Below are 21,813 nucleotides of genomic sequence, written 5' to 3'. Positions count from 1 at the left end.
GCCCTAGAAATAGAGTCGTACATATTTTATGCAATTTTGTTTTGTTGTGTTACTGGTGACTGTGGCCGTATTTACTTTATTTACTACTAAAACCTCGGAATCTAACAGGCACGCATTAATGTAGAAGGACCAAAAAAACAATTGCTGTCGATACTGAACGGAAATACTAAAACTCTTATGTATTCTTTATCTGGTTCTCATTAAGCTAAGGATCATGCTCAGATTCCTCAATAAATTATTTTAATAATTATAAAAATTAATGATACTGTACTAAATGCATTTAATGTTAACGAATTTATTTTTTGTTATTGTACATAAACCCCAGTGTTATTGTTTTGAATATTTTAGTGTGAAGTAAGAGTCTCGATGGATAAGGCTTCACTAGCGAATGAATATGTAACAACACGGAGCCTTAATAATAGAACTAAAACATAATAATAATAAATAAACGTTTTGTCTATTAATCGTGGTTTTACTTTCAACCTTATAGACATCTAAATACGATGCAAGTGAAAATTATACTGGTCATGACTCCACAATAGGCTATTCTAGGCTATTGTATAATTAGATTTTTAGTAGCATTGAAATAAATAAATAAACCTTCATCATCATCATCAGCCGGAAGACGTCCACTGCTGAACAAAGGAAGGTCCTTAGAACGCCACAATGAACAACTCGCCAGTCGTTGCCCGCAACTCTCACGATGTCATGAGTCCACCCATTGGAAAGCCTGCCCACGCCCACCCTTCAGGTTCGTGGTCGCCACTCGAGGACTTCTCTCCAATGGTTATCTCTTCATATTCTTCTTCTTCGAGCAATGTGGCCTTGGCCCGCCCATTTCCACTTGTAACTTGGGTTATTAGTTAGTGTGCTTGGGTATTCTTCGACCTATGCGGTGAGCTTCGTTTTTCGGCGAATTTCCGTATCCCGGATTCAATCGTGTTGCTATCGCGTATAGAAACAATGAGCGAGAGAAAAAATCCCGTGGAGATACCCAAACATTACACCGTTGGCTTCATTGATGCTGCACTACAAACAACTGTAATTTATTGAATCAGGCGTTACTTTGCGGAGGTCCATATCAATGAACTAAAAGAATTTCTTTGCTCACCCGCCACCTTAAAGCGCTGTAAGCTATTAGGTCGCGGGTGAGCAAAGAAATTCTTTTAGTTCATTTACAAACAACTGTGCCGAATGTCATGATATAGCGGTTGAGATGGCGAGATTTTATCCCAATACCACAGAATATGCCAATACCATAGGAATATCGGGATGAAAAGTAGCATTAGGTATTTGTTATTCCAGATCTCCAGCTATCTACATTATACATACCAAATTTCATCCAACATCCGTCCAGCAACAAACATGCAGACAAATACAAACTTTCGAATTCATAATATTAGTAGCATAAGTAGAATATAAGTAGGATTAGCAATAATTAAAAAAATATAATTAAGAAGTCTTTTATTTATAAGTTTATATTATAATATAAGAACAATGTAAGTTAACGTTAGATTAGATACCTACTTAGTTAAGAAAACTGAACAAGTGCCAGACCATGCTCAGTGTACCTAATCCTATGTCATTCATAAAATATAAAAAATAAACCTATACGAGTAACAAGGCTTATTCCTTCATACATACATTTTAACAATAAGGTATGAAATCCTTCAGACGGAAATCGGAATAAAATCGCTCCTTACTTTTTTTTATTTGCATTTAATGCGAGGCACTTTGCGTCTTGTCACCATTCTTGTCATTTTCCATTTGATAGGCAATTTGAACAGTTTCGTCTGAGGTAATCTGTACAATAGCTTGTACTAACTCCGGAATTTTATTGTCTACAGCAAATTCCTGCAGTGAATACAAGTCCTCAGGTTTGACAGTTAGTGACAGCTTCATTATGCATTCTGCCATCAGATTATTGATCATGTAGCATTTGGCGAGCAATAACAGCGAGCGCAGCAGCAATCCTTCACTGGGCAGAGTACCCAAATAAATGTATTTCTTTAAATGCTCAAGAGTCTGAAAAGTCGTTCCCTCAATTTCTATGCAGTCATTTTTATTTTCCTTCCATTCACCTTGGAGCATCCTTTTGATAACATCACTATGAAGACTTATGCAAGCTTTGTGAACGGGTACAGTAGCATCGCTATCAACTGCCTTCAAATAGAAGTCACAGAAGTCTGTCTCTCCGTAAAGATTCTCAAATGTAATAATTTTGTGCTTACTCACTATCAAAGTAATCTTCACTGGTTTCGTTGTTGTTGTCTCTCGTATAGCGCTTTTGGATAATATACCCATTCTTTTCCATGGCGTCCATTTGTCACCACATGAAAACTGTTTCGAATATTGAAACTGGACGCATGATATAATTATATGGACATTGTGAAGTAATGACGTGGGCGCTGTTTCATGTCTTTTGAATGATACGCTGTGAATGATATCAGTAGTTTGGAAATTAAATTTGAAACGCACCTCAGCCAAGTTATTTATGTTGAAGTCTTTGCTATCTTCTAGTTCATCATCATCATCATCATCATCATCGTCCACAAATGAAAAAATAAGCTTTAGACAAGGTCCTCTCTGCAACTGGGTAGCAGTTCTGAAAAGTAAAATTACATTATGATAATGAAATATACCTTGACATGTTCGTGACTGTTGCAGTTGCAATCAGCATTTGTCGCACTTGTCAAAAAAAATCTCGATAAAGGCAGCAGAGGCTCCCTGAGACATGGTTCTACCGAGTGTCACATACGAACGAACTTGTCAAGGTATAATCATTTTTAAGTTTGTTTATACTAATTAACAAATTTCGATTTAATTTTAAAAGTAAGTAAAGTAAACCATAACTTTGCAATATAATATTGAAACACATCTTGTTGTAACCAGGACTTCCCAACCAAGGGGGCACGCCCCCCTAGGGGGGCGTAGAGAAACGTCAGAGGGGGCGTATTAGGTACGTTTGCATTTCCTAAGATAAAATAGGTAGGTAGTAGGTAGCGTAGGTAAATTAACAGTTACTGTATTATTTTTGGTTCGGGGAGGCTCGGCGAAATAAATGTCCGGAAACCCTAAGCAAAGCAAAACTCTAATAATATAAAAGAATAATATGTGGCATGGCAATCCATGGCTAAAGGGTCCTATCCTAAATCTGCGTTAAATATAAATTTAAAAAAAAAACCGGCCAAGAGCGTGTCGGACACGCCCAAAATAGGGTTCCGTAGCCATCACGAAAAAATTTAGCAATATTTTTCTAAGGATTTCGTATTTTATACGGAATCTTCCAAGTTTAGGTATATTTTATACCTATTTACTCTTAAACTACTAATAATTCTCAAACAAACTTAGCCATTATAGTTTTCCTTGAAAGTGTGATATACTTACTACCATCCTGATTTTTTTCAAATTTTACCACCCACCGGTTTAGATTTTAGAGGAATGGGACGCTCGATTTTTATGAAAATTTGCACTTTAAAGTTGAATATTTCGCAAACAAATCACTGAATCGAAAAATCGTCTTAGCAACCCCCTAATGGTTTTAAACGACCTATCCAACGATATCCCACAATATAGGGTTGGATGAGAAAAAAAAAATCACCCCCACTTTACGTCTCTATGGGAGGTAGGTACCCTAAAAATTTTTTTTTAAAATTTTTTATTGTACCATTTTGTCGGCGTAGTTTATATATATATATATCCGTGCAAAATTACAGCTTTCTTGCATTTATAGTCCCTGAGCAAAGCCGCGGACGGACGGAAAGACAGACAGACATGGCGAAACTATAAGGGTTCCGTTTTTGCCATTTTGGCTCCGGAACCCTAAAAAGAATCATGACCCTAAGTCACATAGGTACTTCAAAAAACCTACACATGCTAAATAGTTATATACAATTTCGAGATATTCCCGTCATTTTCGTTAAAAGAAATTTGGAACTCATTTTAAGGATTTTCCCATTGTAAGTTACATAGATGATGATTGATTATGTATCTCAAGGTGTTTTTCTTTGAACGGTTTTGTTAATTTGACTTCCATATCGTGAAAAATCAGCATCGCGCAAATGCTTCGCTTACCTATAAGAACGAAATTAAGAAAATTTTAATTTTCAGACTGTTCCTTAATATGTTGTATATAATCTAAAGCCCAATACACACAGACGACGGGTGCGGGTCGTGCGCGGGCCCGCGACGGACGTATTTACATGGCGGTATATGGACGCCATCACACCGATGGCGGGCGCGGGTCGGGTCGTGCGTCCATATACCGCCATTGAAACGCCCGTCGCAGGCCCGCTCACAACCCGCACGCGTCGTCTGCGTGTGTTGGGCTTAAACCATAGTAAATAGTTAGAGATATTTGAATTTACATCTTAGGATAGAAATAAAATTATAAATATTTTTCATTAAAAGGTCATCATAATTACTCGCGCGCAGAGCGGCGGCGCGCAGTGCGCGTGTTGCAGCAGACGCTGAGTCGCGTTGCTCCGAAGACGAAGGGCTACGGATTAGCCCGAAACATGTAGAGCTAATCTCGATTTAAGACGTGAGTTATCCGGGTCAATATATTTAATATCATAATTACTATATTTTTCATCACACTTGCTCGTAAGCAGTGTCGTAACATACCTACAGGCTACCTTGGTTGCAACCCCCCTAATAAAACCCTCGAACTTAATGTGCTTGTCATGAAACCCGTGGTCGGTAAATGAGTCATTGCACGTACGCACGTTATGGGGGGCGGCGCGGAGCTGGTGCTGCCAAGAGCACAGTCAGCGGTATCGGCAATTTTTGGAAAAAATATTAGTTTTTCTTTTTCAAATATACAATTTTACACGCAAATGTGATGAAAAACATTGTATGTCGCACGGGCGGTACTAGAATTACGAACATCGACTCATTTTCGACTTCGGGCTTCTAATAGACTCTCGTTCGTAATTCCTTATTTACCGCCCTTAAGACACAATGTACTATTTCACCTTACCCTATAAAATTAACCTATACCTGCTGTAAACTAGTTCTTACTGTTAGAAAGTTACCTGGAAGGCCTTAAGCGATAAGGCCCGCAAGCGATAAGGCCGCCTATTGCTTACCTTGTAATTTTCTCTCTGTGTACCTGTTTTCTGTATCACTTACTATTTCTGGTGTACAATAAATAGTCATTGTATTGTATTAACAATATTCGTATAGTGGATTCTAAATTATATTTATCTACATGCATATCATAACTTCCCTATTATATGTTCAGAAACGACTATCAAATGGCCTTTATTAAGAAACCTGGTATCTGCGGGTGCATCTTAATGTTCACATTAAAGTACAGTGCATCTTAATGTTTACATTAAAGTATCGGTAATACTTTTTTTAACAATGCATATCTGTACATATTGTAGAAAACTTATGACATGCATGTAGATAATAATTATTATTCAAAGTCAAAGTCAAAGTCAAGTAAAAGTCAGTCAAAGTCAAAGTCAAAGTCAGTCAAAATCAAAGTCAAAGTCAAAATACAGGCCATATCTGACTACCAGACACTGGCAAAATTGTCCTCTGATGGACAGAGCCATATTTTTTTAAAGAAACAACAACATATTATAGAAAACTTATGATATGCATGTAGATAAAGTTATGTATGCGGCTATACATAATTAGGCATTAAAACACTCATGTGATCTTATTAACCACACTCGTACTTTAATGCCTCTCATTATGCACCAGCCACATAAATAACTATTAATCGGTCAACAAAAGTATCACAAAAGTGTCATTATTATTGTACAAGTCTTATTTTTTTATTTATAAACGATTTTAGTTACATAAAAACCACGAATTGACTCCCGTACATTTAGGAAAAGGGTCCTTATGTACAGTTTGTAACAATAGTAAAATCAGTTCAATAATGTCAATAGAAATGATTATGATGTATTTCAGTTAAATCAAAATAAAATATGCCAATTAATAAAATAACTCATCCCATCATCCTATACGTCCCACTGATGGGCACAGGCCTCTCAGAACGAGAGAGGCTTGGACCATAGTTCCCACGCGGACCCAGTGCGGATTGGGAACTTTAAATAATGAAAAAAAAAATAGTCACAGTATTTAATTATTGCAAAGTTGCTTAGTAAGTAATCAATATCTACGAATTCTCATCACATTTACTTTTCTTAGCTTCAGGGGGTCCAACTTCCTTGTCTTTTTCAATCTGGTGTGTACCTTGAACCGTTTCATCTGGTGTATTCTGGAGAAAGACATGAACTAATTCCGGTAATTTGTTGTCTACAGCAAATTCCATGAGTGAATGCAACTCCTCTGGTTTCACCGTTAAAGCAAGCTTCACCATGCATTCTGTCATGAGATTTTTAATCATGTAACATTTAGCAATAAGCAACAGTGGCTGTATCTGCACAGTGTCGTCAGGCAGAGTTCCCAAATAAAAATACTCTTTTAAGTGCTTGAGATTCTGTAAGGTCACTCCTTGTATTTTAATACAACCATTAATGGTCTCCTTCCATTCGGTACTGAGCATTCTCTTAAATATGTCGCTGTGGACAATCAGGCATGTTTTATGTACAGGAACACTGCCACTGTCGTCAATGGTATTCAGATTGAAGTCACAAAATTCATCATCTTCATAAAGATTTGCAAACAAGATCTTCTCCACCTTACTTACACACATAATAACTTCTAATGTGTAATAGTCATACCTATGAAAACAAGGTATTGATCCTTTCATTTGTATCCAGTCTGTCCAATATTGATGACACAATGCCTGCTGTGGAAAAATCTGCCCACTTTTACATAATATGTTAATTTTGACAGTGAAAGCCTCTGTGACTGATTCATGTTTCTTCCATGCTATGTAAAAAGAGCGCTCTTTTAATTTGAAACGCACCTTAGCAAAGTCATTGATGTTAAAAACTTCACTGAGTATATCATCGCTTTTGTCATCAACATAAAATGTAAAATTTACCCTCAGACTAGCACCTTTCTCGGATTTTGTCACTGCCCTGTAATGAGGGAAATGTATGTTGGTTGTAAGTCGTGTATGACTATAGCCTCCTCAGACCCTGCATACAAAATTTTGAACATAATGTGTAACCAAATGTCAACTTATCTTGATTGCCATTAAGTTTAATGTTCTTGCATTAAACATTTGATGCGGGGTCTCAGGAAGATAATATTAGTCAGTAGTACGAAGCCAGTCCTAAAATCTTTGGATAGACTACACACTAGTCTAATAATCAAGTTTAATCATTTCTGTGCAGCTTACAATTGTTTTAACAAATTACTCGACCAACAAAGGAAATGAGCCTTCATCTTTAATAGGATAGAAGGAACCAAAAAACAAAAACTTGAGAGAATGCCTTAGTTCAAAGTACAAAAATAGGTTGTGTTTTCTAAATAATACTGTAACTTACTTAACTTACTAGTACCTTAGTCGAGCCAACAGCTAAATGCAGTTAAGTAATTAAATAATATTGAGTAAGTATGTTGTGATGAAATGTACCATGCCTTGGCCAATGATTACAATAAATAATTTTAAAGTTGTGTTTTATTTCGATGCATTATTTCGGCCTAGCTTCACTATTTTGTTGGTCAATACGCGGTCAGTGATTTGTTTGCTGATCATACTAAATTTTGTATGTAAGTCTGTCTGGTTTCATCGTATCTTATTTATGCAATACAGGGTAGGTAAGTATAGTATAGTATGTAGTTATTGTAGGTCTCATTTATTATCTTTTTTATTGTCTGCAATTTTTTTTAATTTATTACCTATTTTATATATCTGTGTAGTTTTTTATGTTGAAATAAAGCATGTGGCTAAAATATACCTATACTACCAAGGTGCATAATGCGGTTTTACTTGTTTATTTATGCTTTTCCCAAATAAATGTAGCAGCAGAAGTGGATGAGTGGTTGTGCTACTTGTGCTGTGCAAAGTAATCTAAACACCTCATTATTATTCTATATTAATTAGTTTAAAGATTGTTGTTTTTTTTTCTTTTTAGTTATGGAGGAGCGGGACTTCCTGTTACAGGTATATCCAATACCTACTAGGAAGCCCCAACCCTAATTTTTGTTAAATGATTTTATAATGTAATAAACATTTTCATTTTAATTTCATTTTCATTATATTATATGGGATTAGTTGTGTGTAGACCATTTAGAGCACCATAGCCTCTCATCTACTTCTGTAGCTGACCTGTACCTACAGGTATTCAATATAAGGGCAATCTTTAACTTTAACGCACTGGGGGCCCTGAGCACTTTAAGGGCGGGGCCCTCAGTCTATAGCCCGGTACTTTTTTTTAAATATTTCATGGAGGGGCCTCATCACTCGCGAGGCCTTGCCCAGAGCGCCTAGTGGGAAAGACGGGCCTGCTGAATACGAATGAATTACCATTACCAAACATATAAGGTTGAAAGACTTACATTTTCATCTTGAGATTGAGAGTGATCCAACTGCTCGCAATTTGTTTAAGGCGTCTTAGTTATCCTTGCTAGTGTTCGTACCTTGAATTGAAATTTTCTATATTTTCAATAAACGTTATATTGTTCTGTTGTCTTTTCTTAAAATTAAATGAAGATTGAAGAAGATCGTAAACGGATGCGCTGCCGCAGGCCGCGTAGGCAATGCAGTACAAGTACAAGATATAGTGCAGTGCAGTGTTCATTGTTCATTAGTCGAATATCGATATTTTTTCAATAACAAGTTCAAATTCAAATTCAAATCATTTATTCAGTAAATAAGCCGCAAATGGGCACTTTTACACGTCATTTTTTAAACTACCAGCGCTTTCGGAAAGACCATCATTGCCAAGAAGAATGCGCCGCAAGAAACTTGGCAGTCATTTTTTCAACATAAAATAATTACAAATAAAATACTTAAAAACTACAGTAGGTATACAATTAAATAGAAAATAATAATAAAATAATAACAATAATACAGGGATGTATGGGGTATGTGTAGACTGCTTCCACCGTCATAAATTAAAAAATAACAATAATTTAATTCTGAAATTTACATCTTTTGGATTCCGAAGGCAAGCTCACGTCTGCCGCCCCCAAAGTTAGCTCACACGAACTCATGTCATGCTCTGAAAGCAGAGCGGTACCGAGGACATGGTATTGCTTCCGTTCCCATAAGCTCTATGGGATCGTCTTGGGAACTTCGACGTACACAAAAATATCGATACTCGTATCGAAACTGTCGATAGCTCGAAACGAGATATTCTATAGCATTAGCATTGTTTAGACAGTACAATACAAAACTACATCGATTGTATCATGATTGAGGATACCCTTTCCCTCTACCCGTCTACCCGTGATCATCATAATGCATGCCGCTGCGTTAAAATATCGGGAGTTTATTAAAGGCATAGGTATATATCCTATAAGAAATACATAACATGTAAATTAAACTGTCAGTTAATTGTCCACAATATTGCTTCTCCTAAACTAAAAACTAATAAAACTATTAAAGTTCTGGAAAACGATACTATTAAAATCAACGGTATCGAAGTTAAGATATCGATTGTTTTGGACTTATTGTTTGAATTGAAAGAAAGAAATACATTTATTCAAAACACAAGGCACAACAACATTATTAAGTAAGTAAGTATATGATACAATCTAATAATATAAATAACCAGATAATACGTGGCATTAACGTAGTTTGTCTAGTCATCTAGTGCTAATAGGTATTTAAAAGCCTAAATTTATTTTTTATATTTAGGTACTAGCGGTCGGTGCTTTTCATTTAATTATTATTAAATATAATATTCTTTTGAAAACTACACCTAAAATTATTGAAAACTAACTATCATTTTGTTTTTTGGAATTGTTTGCTGAATATTGATGGTTTCTAGTTGATAGGCAGTAATATTCATGTATTCATATTCATTTATTCATTCAAATTCATGTTCATTTACAAAGATGGTCGTTACACAGATGGTCAGTACATGAAACCCTGTTCGGGTATAGAATGTCAGTTACTTACTTATAATTATTAATTATACATTAATTTGTCTATCAATTATTTCACGTCAATACAATTTATGTTCATATTAGATGTAAATTTTACTACTATTACTAATTATTAATTACCATATGTGGTATTATATAATACCACATGTAATACTAATACTACAGACAGAGTACAACTCCGTCAGTCAATACTACTGCCACGACTTCGCTACCGATGCTATCTATTTTCCATTGCTCGTTCTTGATGAAATCTATCGACAATGTGACAACACTAAACAGCGCAGCCACTAAGCCATCCATAAGCAAACCAAGCGAACCGAACCGACACGGGATTTACCGGCCACAGCCAGCAGCCAGCAAAGTTTTTTTTTTTTAATTATTTCAAGCCATAGTAGAGAAATACACGAACTTTCAGCTACATATTTTTTTTATGACTATCTTAAAAAAAATGCAAAATATACCCTACGAATAGGGTTTTTATCACAAATACGAATCCTAACCCCCTAAACCTGAAAGCCTTTAGTTAGCGTATAACAGTTTGGCCAAATTACGTGACAATTACGTGACAATACGGTACACCTTCCTAAGAAGGAGAAGCAAGATATACTTGACTTATTCAATTTTGGGATAGATACTCGAACGCATCTTAGGACCAGCAGGGCTACTACGAAATTCCAAAATCAAAGTTCGTGTCGTTCCGTCCCTCTGATACTTCCACTTTTTAATACGAGAGCGAGAGGGACAGTACGATACGAACTTTGATTTTGGAATTTCGTAGTAGCCCTGCTGGTCCTAAGATGCGTTCGGTTCGAGTATCTATCCCGAAATTGAATAAGTCAAGTATATCTTGCTTCTCCTTCTTAGGAAGGTGTACCATATTGTCCAAAATCAAAGTTCGTGTCGTTCCGTCCCTCTGATACTTCCACTTTTTAATACGAGAGCGAGAGGGACAGTACGATACGAACTTTGATTTTCGAACTTCGGAGTAGGCCCTCAGCAGGGCTACTACGAAATTCCAAAATCGAAGTTAGTATCTCAGAATAATATCGCGCTGCTTTTTTTCACAATTCTGTAAAGTGTAAACATTGAATCTTATACGAGTCGAGTCGAGTATTCGCACTTGCGGAAAAAAAACCGCAAAAGAATTGTTTGTATGTAAAGCGCGGAATACACGGAATATAATTCGCGTGGAATAAATATCGCGCGGAAAAAATTCGCAGTGCGGACTGCGGACAGGGCCTTATATTAACGAACGCAAACGCTTTGTTATTTTCGAACGCAATTTATGAATGAGATGAACTGTCATTTTTATTATCATGGCGGAGGACGAAGACGGTGTATCAAATAAGAAATCAGGCCAAAATTTAAATAATGGAGGTTCTTCTCAGGAGAATGAGCAGAACAGAACAGAGTTACCGTATTTTCCTCGACTAGTGACTTCGGAATCGGAAGAAGCAAAGTATAATAATAACGAAAACGGTGATGCGTCGCCTGCAGACGCAAAAAGTTCGTCTTCGAGTGAGAGTTTGGAAGTTGTTTTTTGTTGGCTAAATATAAAGGCATTCCTTGAGTCTCTTTCGTTTTTCTTTCAGAACCGACAGGGGCGACACGGAAGGAGGACAACCCGTTTTCGTTTAGACACTTCCTGAAGCGAGATCTGTCTTTACCGGGCAATTCGACCTATGAGAATACGGGAGCCCGACCTAAGGTGTACGCTAACACTGTGCAGCACTCGCCCGCCGAGCCCGCGCCCTCGCCGCGCACCGACACACAAGCCAAAGAAAACAGCACCGATGCCAGCAACCATCATGCTAGTGATAACACGTCTTCGAGTAGTTCTGTAGAAGCATCTTTTAGTGTAGTGGACAATTCCGAGTCTAAGCATAACCTGTACATGGACAATTCTGAAGGGCAGTTCTACAGACCCAGTCTGGAGCCACTAGGCATGCCATCGCTACCAGACTTTGTGCAGGATCACATATTAGTAGAACAGGCATATCTGAACTCTAATGGACCTATATCCGTAGACTTGGACAACCTGCCTGATTTTACATTTAATACTAGTTTCAATGCAGGGTCATCCTCCTCTTTAGGTAGGAGGAACAATAGCAACTACAGTGGAGGGAGTAGGGGTTATGATTATGAGTCATATATGGGGGCAGCTTCCTCGTCTGGAGAGTCAGGGCAGGGTAGAGTTCCGCTTGACCTGCCTCCTGGTGCAGAGGTAGCTCCAGGGCCTGACTTGTCTGCACACCTAAGTTTGGACCTCACTGAATCAGTGAACCCAGCTGACAGGCGTAATATGTCTCCGAGAAGTACCTTCCCTCTGGACCTACCTCCCAATGCCGGTGAGTATGGTTTGGAATCAATAAACAATTGCCATACATTTTTAAAACAATTGTTGGTCTGTTAAAGTAAGTTGTTTAACTTTAAACTCAGATAAATCCACTCTAACCATTTGGGAGATAATAAAAAAAAGTGGTAATAACATTAATTTGGGGATTTGAAAGGCAGTTTTTTTTATGGCTTAAGCATTAAACAAATCCATCCTATTCGGCAAATTCAGCATTTAAACCATCCATTCTTTACAAAAAATAAAATGTTGATTGGATGTACCTTCATTTAATATACCTAATCAATTGCAATTTATCTCTTTGAACAAACTCAGTGTGGATTTGTATAATTTTGATTTAACAGACCTGGATTCAGAATTCTAGATTTGAAAAAAAAAAAACTGTCAAAAAAAGATATTTTTTTCGCTGATTGGCTTGGATGGACTTACATACATTTGAAAAAAAAAACCTCATATGGTTTTTTTTTACTATTATTAATAGTATTAAAATTGTAAGAAAACTAGTTTTTTCCCTTTCATTTAGTACCAAAATCTTAAAAAAGTTCAGAATTATATTTACCCGAGTTTGAAGTTAAGTGACTCAAGTGCTAGTTAAACAAATCAACAGAGGCAGCATGCCAAAGATAGTGGATATAATTTTTTCATTTATTAAAGTTAGAAAAAGAAAACTGTATGAGAATGGGTCCATCTGACACAGACCATTAAAATTAAATGGTGTCAAACTTATAAAACCACTCTTTTTGCATTGGGGGTCAAAAACTAAGTTATAGTTAACAACAAGCAGGTTAATAATCTTTCTAAAATCCAGAAATGACGGGCTCTTTAATTTTAATTTGCGACTGTGCAAAGTGGGTGGTGGGGGGAGCCAAAACGATCACAGCACTTGCTACGGCCAAAAATGAAACCAATGGTTCTGCCATGAGCTGTCAGATTGTATGGTTTTGCACTAAACATTGATTGTTTTTAAGATATACTTCATTTTTTTAGCATTACATAGAAGGTAAGCGATCTTGACGTGTTTTTTTATTGAAAAGCAATATAGAAAAATAAATCACAGCAAATATGTAACAATTAGCAAGGACATATGATCATTTACATGCTTTTGGTATTATAAGTAATAGTTACTGTTTTTTAAATCATCATCATCATCATCATGTCAGCCGAAAGACGTCCACTGCTGGACATAGGCCTCCCCCAAGGCTTTCCACTCAGACCGGTCTTGTGCTTTCCGCATCCACCGCGATCCCGCGATCTTAACCAAGTCGTCGCTCCATCTTGTTGGAGGCCTACCGACAGCTCGTCTCCCGGTCCGCGGACGCCATTCGAGAACCTTCTGGCCCCATCGGCCATCCGTCCCGCGAGCAATGTGCCCCGCCCACTGCCACTTTAGTTTCGCAATTCTTCGGGCTATGTCGGTAACCTTAGTTCTACTGCGGATATCATCATTTCTAATTCTATCCCGCAGAGAAACCCCGAGCATAGCCCACTGAGTGACTTTGAGTTTTCTCATGAGGCCCATCGTTAGCGCCCACGTCTCGGATCCGTATGTCATCACTGGCAACACACACTGGTCAAAGACTTTTGACTTCAAACACTGTGTTTTTTAAATGAAAAACGTTTTTCTATAAAAAGACCCATCAGGATTGTTTACTCTTTTTCTAATGCTAAAAAGACGAAGTATAAATGTAGTCAACAAAATGTGTTGTTATGAAATTGTAAAAACACTTAACAAGAATAGTGAATGCAAATTCTACAGATTCCAAAAGCATTTTTATATTTTTTATTTTCAATTTAAGTTTTGCCTCTTCTGAAATTTGGTCAAGATTTGATCTATCACAGTGGAAAAAAATTGACTTGTTAGATCATTTTCCCAAAATCGTTATTTCTTAGCAAAATTTCCGTTCACATTTTTCCCGAATGATTTTTTCCCAATATGGTTTTTTACTGAAGCTTATTTTCACAGTAGCTTTTTTCCCAATCAGAATCGACACAGACAGTGTCGAGGGAGCTTTGCTGACGCGGAGCTCCTGCTTTTGTGTAGTTTTGGCCCATTCGGGCCTATATAAACTTAACATAACCTAAACCTACCTATATTTCTGTGTCGATTCTGATTGGGAAAAAAACGCTACTGTGAAAATAAGCTTCAGTAAACAAGCATAAATCGGAAAAAAAGCATTTGGGAAAAATGCGAACGGAAATTTCGCTACTAGGAAATAACTATTTTGGGAATTTGATCTAACAAACCAAAAAATTACCTGTCTACTGTATAGCTTACTAGCTTTAAAACATGTTCATTTTAGACGACCAGATGGCCTAGTGGTTAGAGAACCTGACTACGATGCTTGAGGTCCCGGGTTCGATTCCCGTGTCGGGGCAGATATTTGTATGAAAAATACGAATGTTTGTTCTCGGGTCTTGGGTGTTTACTATGTATTTAAGTATGTATCTATCTATATAATTACATTTATCCGTTGCTTAGTACCCATAACACAAGCTTTGCTAAGCTTACTTTGGGACTAGGTCAATTGGTGTGAATTGTCCCGTGATATTTATTTTATTTATTTATTTAATATTTGATGGAGATTCACAAATGATAAATATCTTATCATTATTTGTAACTAAATTATAAATGCGAAAATTTCTAGTCTGTTTGTTTGATTGTTACCTAATTGGTTTTTCCAGGCGCGGAGTCCATGCGGCTGCCGGACTTCCTGCCCGTGCACCCGGCGGGGCCCGCCCGCACGTCGCCGGAGCCCGCGCCCGCGCCCGCGCAGCCGCCGCAGCTGCTGGAACAGTTGGAACGCACCAGGTTTGCTCTACCACCTTCATCATCATCATCATCATCATCATCATCATCATCATATGACGTATAGACGACTGGATGGCCAAGTGGTTAGAAAACGCAACTATGAAGCTTGAGAGCCCGGGTTCGATCCCCAGCTGGTGCAGATATTTGTATGAATAATATTAATGTTTGTTTTCAGGTCTTGGGTGTTAAATGTATATTTAAGTTTATATTTATCTACATAAGTATGTTTATCTGTTGCCTAGTACCCATAGTATAAGCTATGCTTAGTTTGGGACTGGGTCAATTGGTGTCAACTCAAGTGTCCCATGATCTTTTATTTCATACTTTTGATATTTCTGTAAAAAATGATAGTTTAAGGGGCTGTTTCACCATGCTTGATTAGTGGGTCAATTAGTGTTAAATGTGATGCCGTCTCTATTTGTTTTGTTCGAATAGACGGAGACGGCATCACATTTAACGTCAGTTAACTCTAATCAATGGATGTGAAAAAGATACTTAAAAGTATAACATGTGTATATTTAGAATGGGCTAATTATTAGCTTTCATTTGATACCCATATTGGTAAGAAAGAAAAAAGAAAGAAAGAAAACATTTATTCGTGACATGACATGACGTAAAAACGTGACGTTAGAATGCGAAATATATTTTTGTAATTTCCCACAATTTTTTCTGCAGACACCATATTGAATTTAATATTATATACTCTGTCACTCCGACAGTTACAGAGAGTCATGTTTAAATCTGTCCAGCCGTTTTGGCTGCAAAGAGACAAAAGAAATGGACATATGCTTTTATTCAATTAATGATTTTTTCAATGAATATAATTAGTGTACCCATGATACTACCCTATTTGTGACTTCCTTATTTAATTTTTTTATTTTATTTATTGGACATGTACCTAATCATTTGTTGGAATTGTTTATTTAGATGGGAAATGACATACAATGTTTTTAATTTGTTTGAACTATTATTACTGCTATTAATTCTACAAATTGTTTTTGACTGAGTTTTGTTTTAATCAATGCTGCATGTTTGGATGTACAACTAAACGAATGTGTAACTGCAAAATATTTGTACGCCTAACGGCAAAACATAGAGTTCTATGAAATATTATAAGATCTGTTTTTGTACCTATGTTTGACAAATAAATTTATCATTATCATTATCATTACCATACATACATTCACCTACTTCGGGCAGTCGGGTAAAAATAATGAACCACCACATTGTTGTTGCAGAACGGAATTGTTCGCGGAGCGGGCGCGGCGCTCGCGGCTCGAGGGCGAGCTGGCGGCGGCGCGGGACGCGGCGCGCCGGCGCGACGCGGTCAGTACCTTGTATACTGGGGGGGTACTACCAAATTCCAAAATCGAAGTTCGTATTGTACTGTTCCTTTCACTCTCGTATTAAATAATATAAGCGTTAGCGGGACGGCAAGATACAAAGTTCGAATTTTGCACTTCGTAGTGTAGGGCTGGCAGGTAGCGAATAATTCGTCCCCATCGTAAAAATTCGGAACACGCGACTACAGGACAGGATGGACGCGTCGCAATCGCAGCGCCACTTGAATTAGTTTTTATACTAAGGCTAAGGACTCGCGAAGCGGTTTTCACCCGCGCCCGCCACGGTGGCGGAATGGCGTTTTAGTTTCAAAACTCACGAGACCGGAGTTTTGTGCGGTTACGCAGCCGTCGCGGTTGCGATTATCGCTCGCAAACTTGGCGGTTGATTATCGCAAGACGGGCGGTTGCAAGACGGGCGCCTCCCGCTGCCCACTGCGGTCGCCCGCCAACCGATCGCAGAGCGCGCGGGTACAAGATGACCGCCGGTGCAGCGGGACCCGCAAACAATCGCACACGCAATCGTAAAACGCGTCGTGAAATGTTCTTTAATTTTTTACATAAATATCTGTATTCTACAAAGGCTGCGGGCCCGCAGCCGCGGCGGGCGCGGGTGAAAACCGCTTCGTGAGTCCTTAGCCTAAATGTATAGAAACGTCGCGATCCAAAGTAGATAGAAGAGACGAGGCGGAGACGCTCTCGTCTCGTGACCGCCCCGTCCACGTCGCGCTCCCGTCCCACGTCTCTTCTGTGCGGCTTGCGCCCAAAGCAGCAGACAGAGTAGACGAGGCGGAGACGCAGCGCGGACGTCGCTTCGACATTGCGCCTCTCCGCCCCGTCTGCAACTGAATTTGAGTTCGCTGCGAAATTGAGGAGGGGGGGGGGGGGATCAACAGTCAACACAGCTGATAAACTCAATACACTGTAAGACATAGAAAGATCCCTTGTAAAGATACATGTCATCGATTTTAGCTGCAAGAAAAATTGCATTCATGGACTGAACAATGAAAAAAATGTGTAAAAACTTAAAAAGCTCTGTTCAGGAATCGAACCAGCTATAAATATAAGCTTTGTAAAACAACTATGAAATAAAAATTAAAGCTATTATGTCTCGTTCCAGTGTCGAACTCCAGCGGATGGGGATTCGACGGTCGCGCAGTTGAAAAATCAAATCAAAAGACTCAAGGTATGCTCTCGAATTAGGGTTATTCTCTAAGGGAGGCCTGACACCTTATTATAGCGTTTGGTAACCTCGGGTCGCGGGCGGCAGTGGGATGGGTCTCGGGAATTCTCTGATTAAGGAAATTCGTAAAAAAAATTTTTTTCTGTATATTATGAATTTTAGCGATTTTTTTGGGTTTTAATAAGAATAAGAATAATAAATATAAATCAAAAATAAAAGCCGTGGTGGCCTAGTGGTTTGAACTATCGCCTCTCAAGCAGAGGGTCGTGGGTTCAAACCCCGGCTCGCACCTCTGAGTTTTTCGAAATTCATGTGCGGAATTACATTTGAAGTTTACCACGAGCTTTGCGGTGAAGGAAAACATCGTGAGGAAACCTGCACAAACCTGCGAAGCAATTCAAGGGTGCGTGTGAAGTTCCCAATCCGCACTGGGCCCGCGTGGGAACTATGGCCCAAGCCCTCTTGTTCTGAGAGGAGGCCTGTGCCCAGCAGTGGGACATATATAGGCTGAGATGATGATGATGAAATCAAAAATATCTAATAAAAAATATATTTAATTCTTTTGGTCGCCGGGCAAAAAGGTTCGTAATGGCTGACGATCGTCTTCACGGGTCCATTCTTTCACTCGGTATAAGGTGAAGGTGATATGGTGAAAGTGATCCAGGCGTTAGACAATACGGTCTCCGGTCCCTAAGGTTCCACGGTCGATGCAACAAATGTTAGCACACTTATGTAAGTCTGTCACCGGATTTTTTTTACAATAATCTGGTCGCAAAATTCCGATGATCTGATCGGAATTGTTCGCGCAGGACAAAATTCTTCAACTGTTAATGGCATCGACTTATAGTAATAATTCGAATTAAAAAAAAAAAACAAAAACTTATTAATCTTGTGTTCCTCCCGGCAGGAGGAGCTGGCGGCCTCCCAGGAGGAGGTCCGGTCGCTGCGGGGCTCGCAGGCGCGCGCCGCCCGCGACCTGCGACACGCCTCCACCGTCGCTGAAACGTCGCTCAGGTGATACACCCTCTATAACTGTACAGTCGAACAAACTGGTGCATGTACAGTCGACTGCAAAAGTATGGACTTATCTAACCCTTAAAAAATACTGATCAAAACGAATCCAAACACGGCATATGTGCTATTATTTTTTAAAGAGTGTACTAGTGTGCTGGATATCCTGGCTGCAGCATCAGCTCATCCAGTTGCCACCATTGCATTGTATGTAGAATCAAATACTGATCGAAACGAATCAAAACACGATATATCTGCTATGGTTTTATCAAGAGTGTACCGACTAATGTTCTGTATATCCTGGCTGCAGCATCAGGCCGAGAATTCCATAATCTTGCATAGTTATATAGCATACATGGGTGTTTCAAATTTTAGGCCCCACATATGATTGAAAGTAAAGTAAATTACCCATTACGCGTCTAAGATTCCTACCGCAGCGAACAAAAGAGCTGATGATGTGGAAACGGCTGAGCCGATCTTGATAAAACATGTCTAAGAACTATCGCTAGAAAACCTGCTTTGCTGTGCTGACACACAGACACACAGCGGTCAAACTTATAGCATCCCTCTTTTTGCGTCGGGGGTTAAAAATATGTGTCACAGACTCTTAGTCCGACGTAATAAAGCCGTGAAAAACCAATTGACAAAAGTATATTTAAAAGTTAAAAAATTAAACAAAATAATACTTACTTTCTCAACCTCGTATCTGGCCACAAAATTGCTTTAGGATCATCTTTATGTTAAATATGATAGTGTTGATTTGTTGTATACAGTTCGGGTAGATACGAGTTTGAGAAAGTAAAGGCTGACCAGCAATATAAAAAACCTGCCGCGAGGGCAGCACTTCTATGTTTTATATTGCAACATTCTTTACACTTACTATACGATACCTACCAGTCATATTGACAACGGTGTCGGTGATGTTATTTAAAGGAATATTTTGTAATCCTTCTGAATTTTTCTAGGAAAAATACTTTTATACGTTGTGAATTAGTTTCCTTCCAAGGCTATGGATAATCTTTGGCATTTTAACGCACAAAAACAAAATAACACCTTAAAATACCACGCGCAAACAACATTAAACTTTGACAGCAATAGACAGGTGACATTTGAATTTAGTGTTACCAGTGCAAGAAATTAGTTCTATTGGTTTACCGCAACGTGGCGAGGTTTTTTATAATTCCGGCCAGCCTTTACATGGACGAAATGCTGTTTGATGAAAATGTTAATGTAAAATTTAACTTTTAATCCAGGGAACTACTGGCCGGTTTGGAGCAGCTTAAGAGTCTCAGTACGAGCCTGGAGCCGACATGATAACACCAAAACCAAACTCACTAAATATATTAAATTATATATTATTTATACTCGTAACTCGCCTTAAGTCCACTGTGTCATATGTGTGTAATTGGCGTCACTACTGTAAAGGTAGACATGAAGAACAATGAAGGCGGCTATATACCATTAAAACGCGACGCCACGCCACGTCGTCCGACGCATGTTTCTATCTGCACCTGACCATAGCAAATATGATGGGACTGATTAGTACTGGCTAGCTACTACGAAACTCGTAGTTCGTATCGTACCGTCCCTCTCGCTCTCGTACTAAATAGTATGTGTCAGAGGGACCGCACGATACGAACTTCGAGTTTCGAGTTTCATAGTAGTTGCCCTGCTGACACGCGTTGGATGGGGTGTGCAAGTATGGTCCACACCATCGGTCGGGTTTTAAAGGTATGTCTGCACCTTAAAAATAATGTCGTGTATTTGACGATATAAAATTGAATTGCATGGAAATGTTTATTTCCTTTTTTATTAGTTTTGTATTCTAGATCTGTTTTTGTATTTATCCTAATATTATAAATGCGGGAGTTGGTGAGTGTGTGTGTGTGGGAGCGTTTGTGTTTGCTTATTCACATTAAAATCTGATTTGGATAAAATGAAGTTGCAGATAGTTGGATTTCTAGAATAACACATCCTACACCGCTAAAGTTGCGTTTCCACCGGAGATGTGTTGCAGGGAATACGTTTTTCAACCAATTATTACAGCTCTAGTGGAAACAGCTGAGCAGAGCTAGGATAGGTAAATTAATAGAATAGAAGATTTATTTGCATAGAATAAGTAGTTACATCAACTGTCATTAGATGGTAATGAGCATTTTCAGTGCCAAGAACACGCTAGGCGCGTTCTCTGTTCCCGGAAAAATGCTGCTACGCGCCACGAACATAGCCGCGTAGCGAATGCGGCAACGAATGTGTGAGACAAATGTGTCAGGTTGCTTATCCTGCTATTTGTACATTTTTCTTATCATCATCCCAGCCTATATACGTCCCACTGCTGGGCACAGGCCTCCTCTCAGAACAAGAGGGCTTGGGCCATAGTTCCCACGCGGGCCCAGTGCGGATTGGGAACTTCACACACACCATTGAATTGCTTCGCAGATTTGTGCAGGTTTCCTCACGATGTTTTCCTTCACCGCAAAGCTCGTGGTAAATTTCAAATGTAATTCCGCACATGAATTTGGAAAAACTCAGAGGTGCGAGCCGGGGTTTGAACCCACGACCCTCTGCTTGAGAGGCGATAGGTCAAACCATTAGGCCACCTCGGCATTTTTCTTATACTAGCATGCAAATTACACTTCCTACGCTAAAATCAACTGTATTGGAAACTATCTTGCGACAGAAAATCGCCTACACTGTAGTATACTGAGCGGCAAAACATATGGCCCTCAAATGTATGCAGAATCGGTAAATTTGTATGAAGGGTGGGCCAAATTTTGTGCCGCTAAGTATATATCTTTTCCAACAGTATCTGTATTAACTTTTTTTAATACGTTCAGGGGTAGCTCCCGTATGCTTTTCGATAAGTAGTAGAGTTTCTATTGGTTCATGTTCAACCCATTCCTCGCAACACATCCTCTCACATTATTGGTGGAAACGCAGTCTAAGGGGCTGTTTCACCATACATTGATTAGTGTTACTGGCGGTTAAAGTTAAATGTGATGCCGTCTCCGTCTATTCGCCAAAAAACTATTACTAATACTGACCACTACTACTGACTATGATTACTTTATTACTATATTGACCTAGTCCCAAGTAAGCTTAGCAAAGCTTGTGTAATGGGTACTAAGCA

The 21,813-nt window shown here is 38.6% G+C and overlaps 3 protein-coding genes across 5 annotated transcripts in view; 2 read left to right on the top strand and 1 right to left on the bottom strand.

Moving 5' to 3' along the window:
* The window catches only part of LOC141430148 (transmembrane protein 64), a 275,453-nt gene that overhangs the window by 64,200 nt on the left and 189,440 nt on the right, over positions 1–21,813 (top strand). The window lies entirely within an intron of this gene.
* Positions 1,450–8,640, bottom strand: LOC141430146 (uncharacterized). Of its 2 annotated transcripts, XM_074090707.1 has the most exons (3): positions 8,434–8,640; positions 6,160–7,007; positions 1,450–2,605 (listed from the first exon to the last, which is right to left on the bottom strand). In XM_074090707.1, the coding sequence occupies exons 1-3, from the start codon at positions 8,439–8,441 to the stop codon at positions 2,571–2,573; spliced, it is 891 nt and encodes a 296-aa protein (XP_073946808.1). In that variant the 5' UTR covers positions 8,442–8,640; the 3' UTR covers positions 1,450–2,570. The 2 variants fall into 2 exon arrangements, with proteins under 2 accessions (XP_073946808.1, XP_073946807.1); XM_074090706.1 differs by lacking the exon at positions 6,160–7,007.
* On the top strand, positions 11,256–21,703 carry l(3)04053 (lethal (3) 04053). 2 transcript variants are annotated; one of them, XM_074090700.1, is made up of 7 exons: positions 11,256–11,493; positions 11,580–12,335; positions 15,023–15,149; positions 16,388–16,475; positions 17,610–17,675; positions 18,580–18,686; positions 19,937–21,703. In XM_074090700.1, the coding sequence occupies exons 1-7, from the start codon at positions 11,304–11,306 to the stop codon at positions 19,995–19,997; spliced, it is 1,395 nt and encodes a 464-aa protein (XP_073946801.1). In that variant the 5' UTR covers positions 11,256–11,303; the 3' UTR covers positions 19,998–21,703. The 2 variants fall into 2 exon arrangements, with proteins under 2 accessions (XP_073946801.1, XP_073946800.1); XM_074090699.1 differs by having other exon boundaries at positions 11,256–11,505.

The sequence above is a fragment of the Choristoneura fumiferana genome, chromosome 8, assembly GCF_025370935.1.
Source record: "Choristoneura fumiferana chromosome 8, NRCan_CFum_1, whole genome shotgun sequence".
NCBI lineage: Eukaryota > Metazoa > Arthropoda > Insecta > Lepidoptera > Tortricidae > Choristoneura > Choristoneura fumiferana.
Note: the sequence above shows the minus strand (reverse complement) of the source record. Positions and strands in the feature narration are given on the sequence as shown.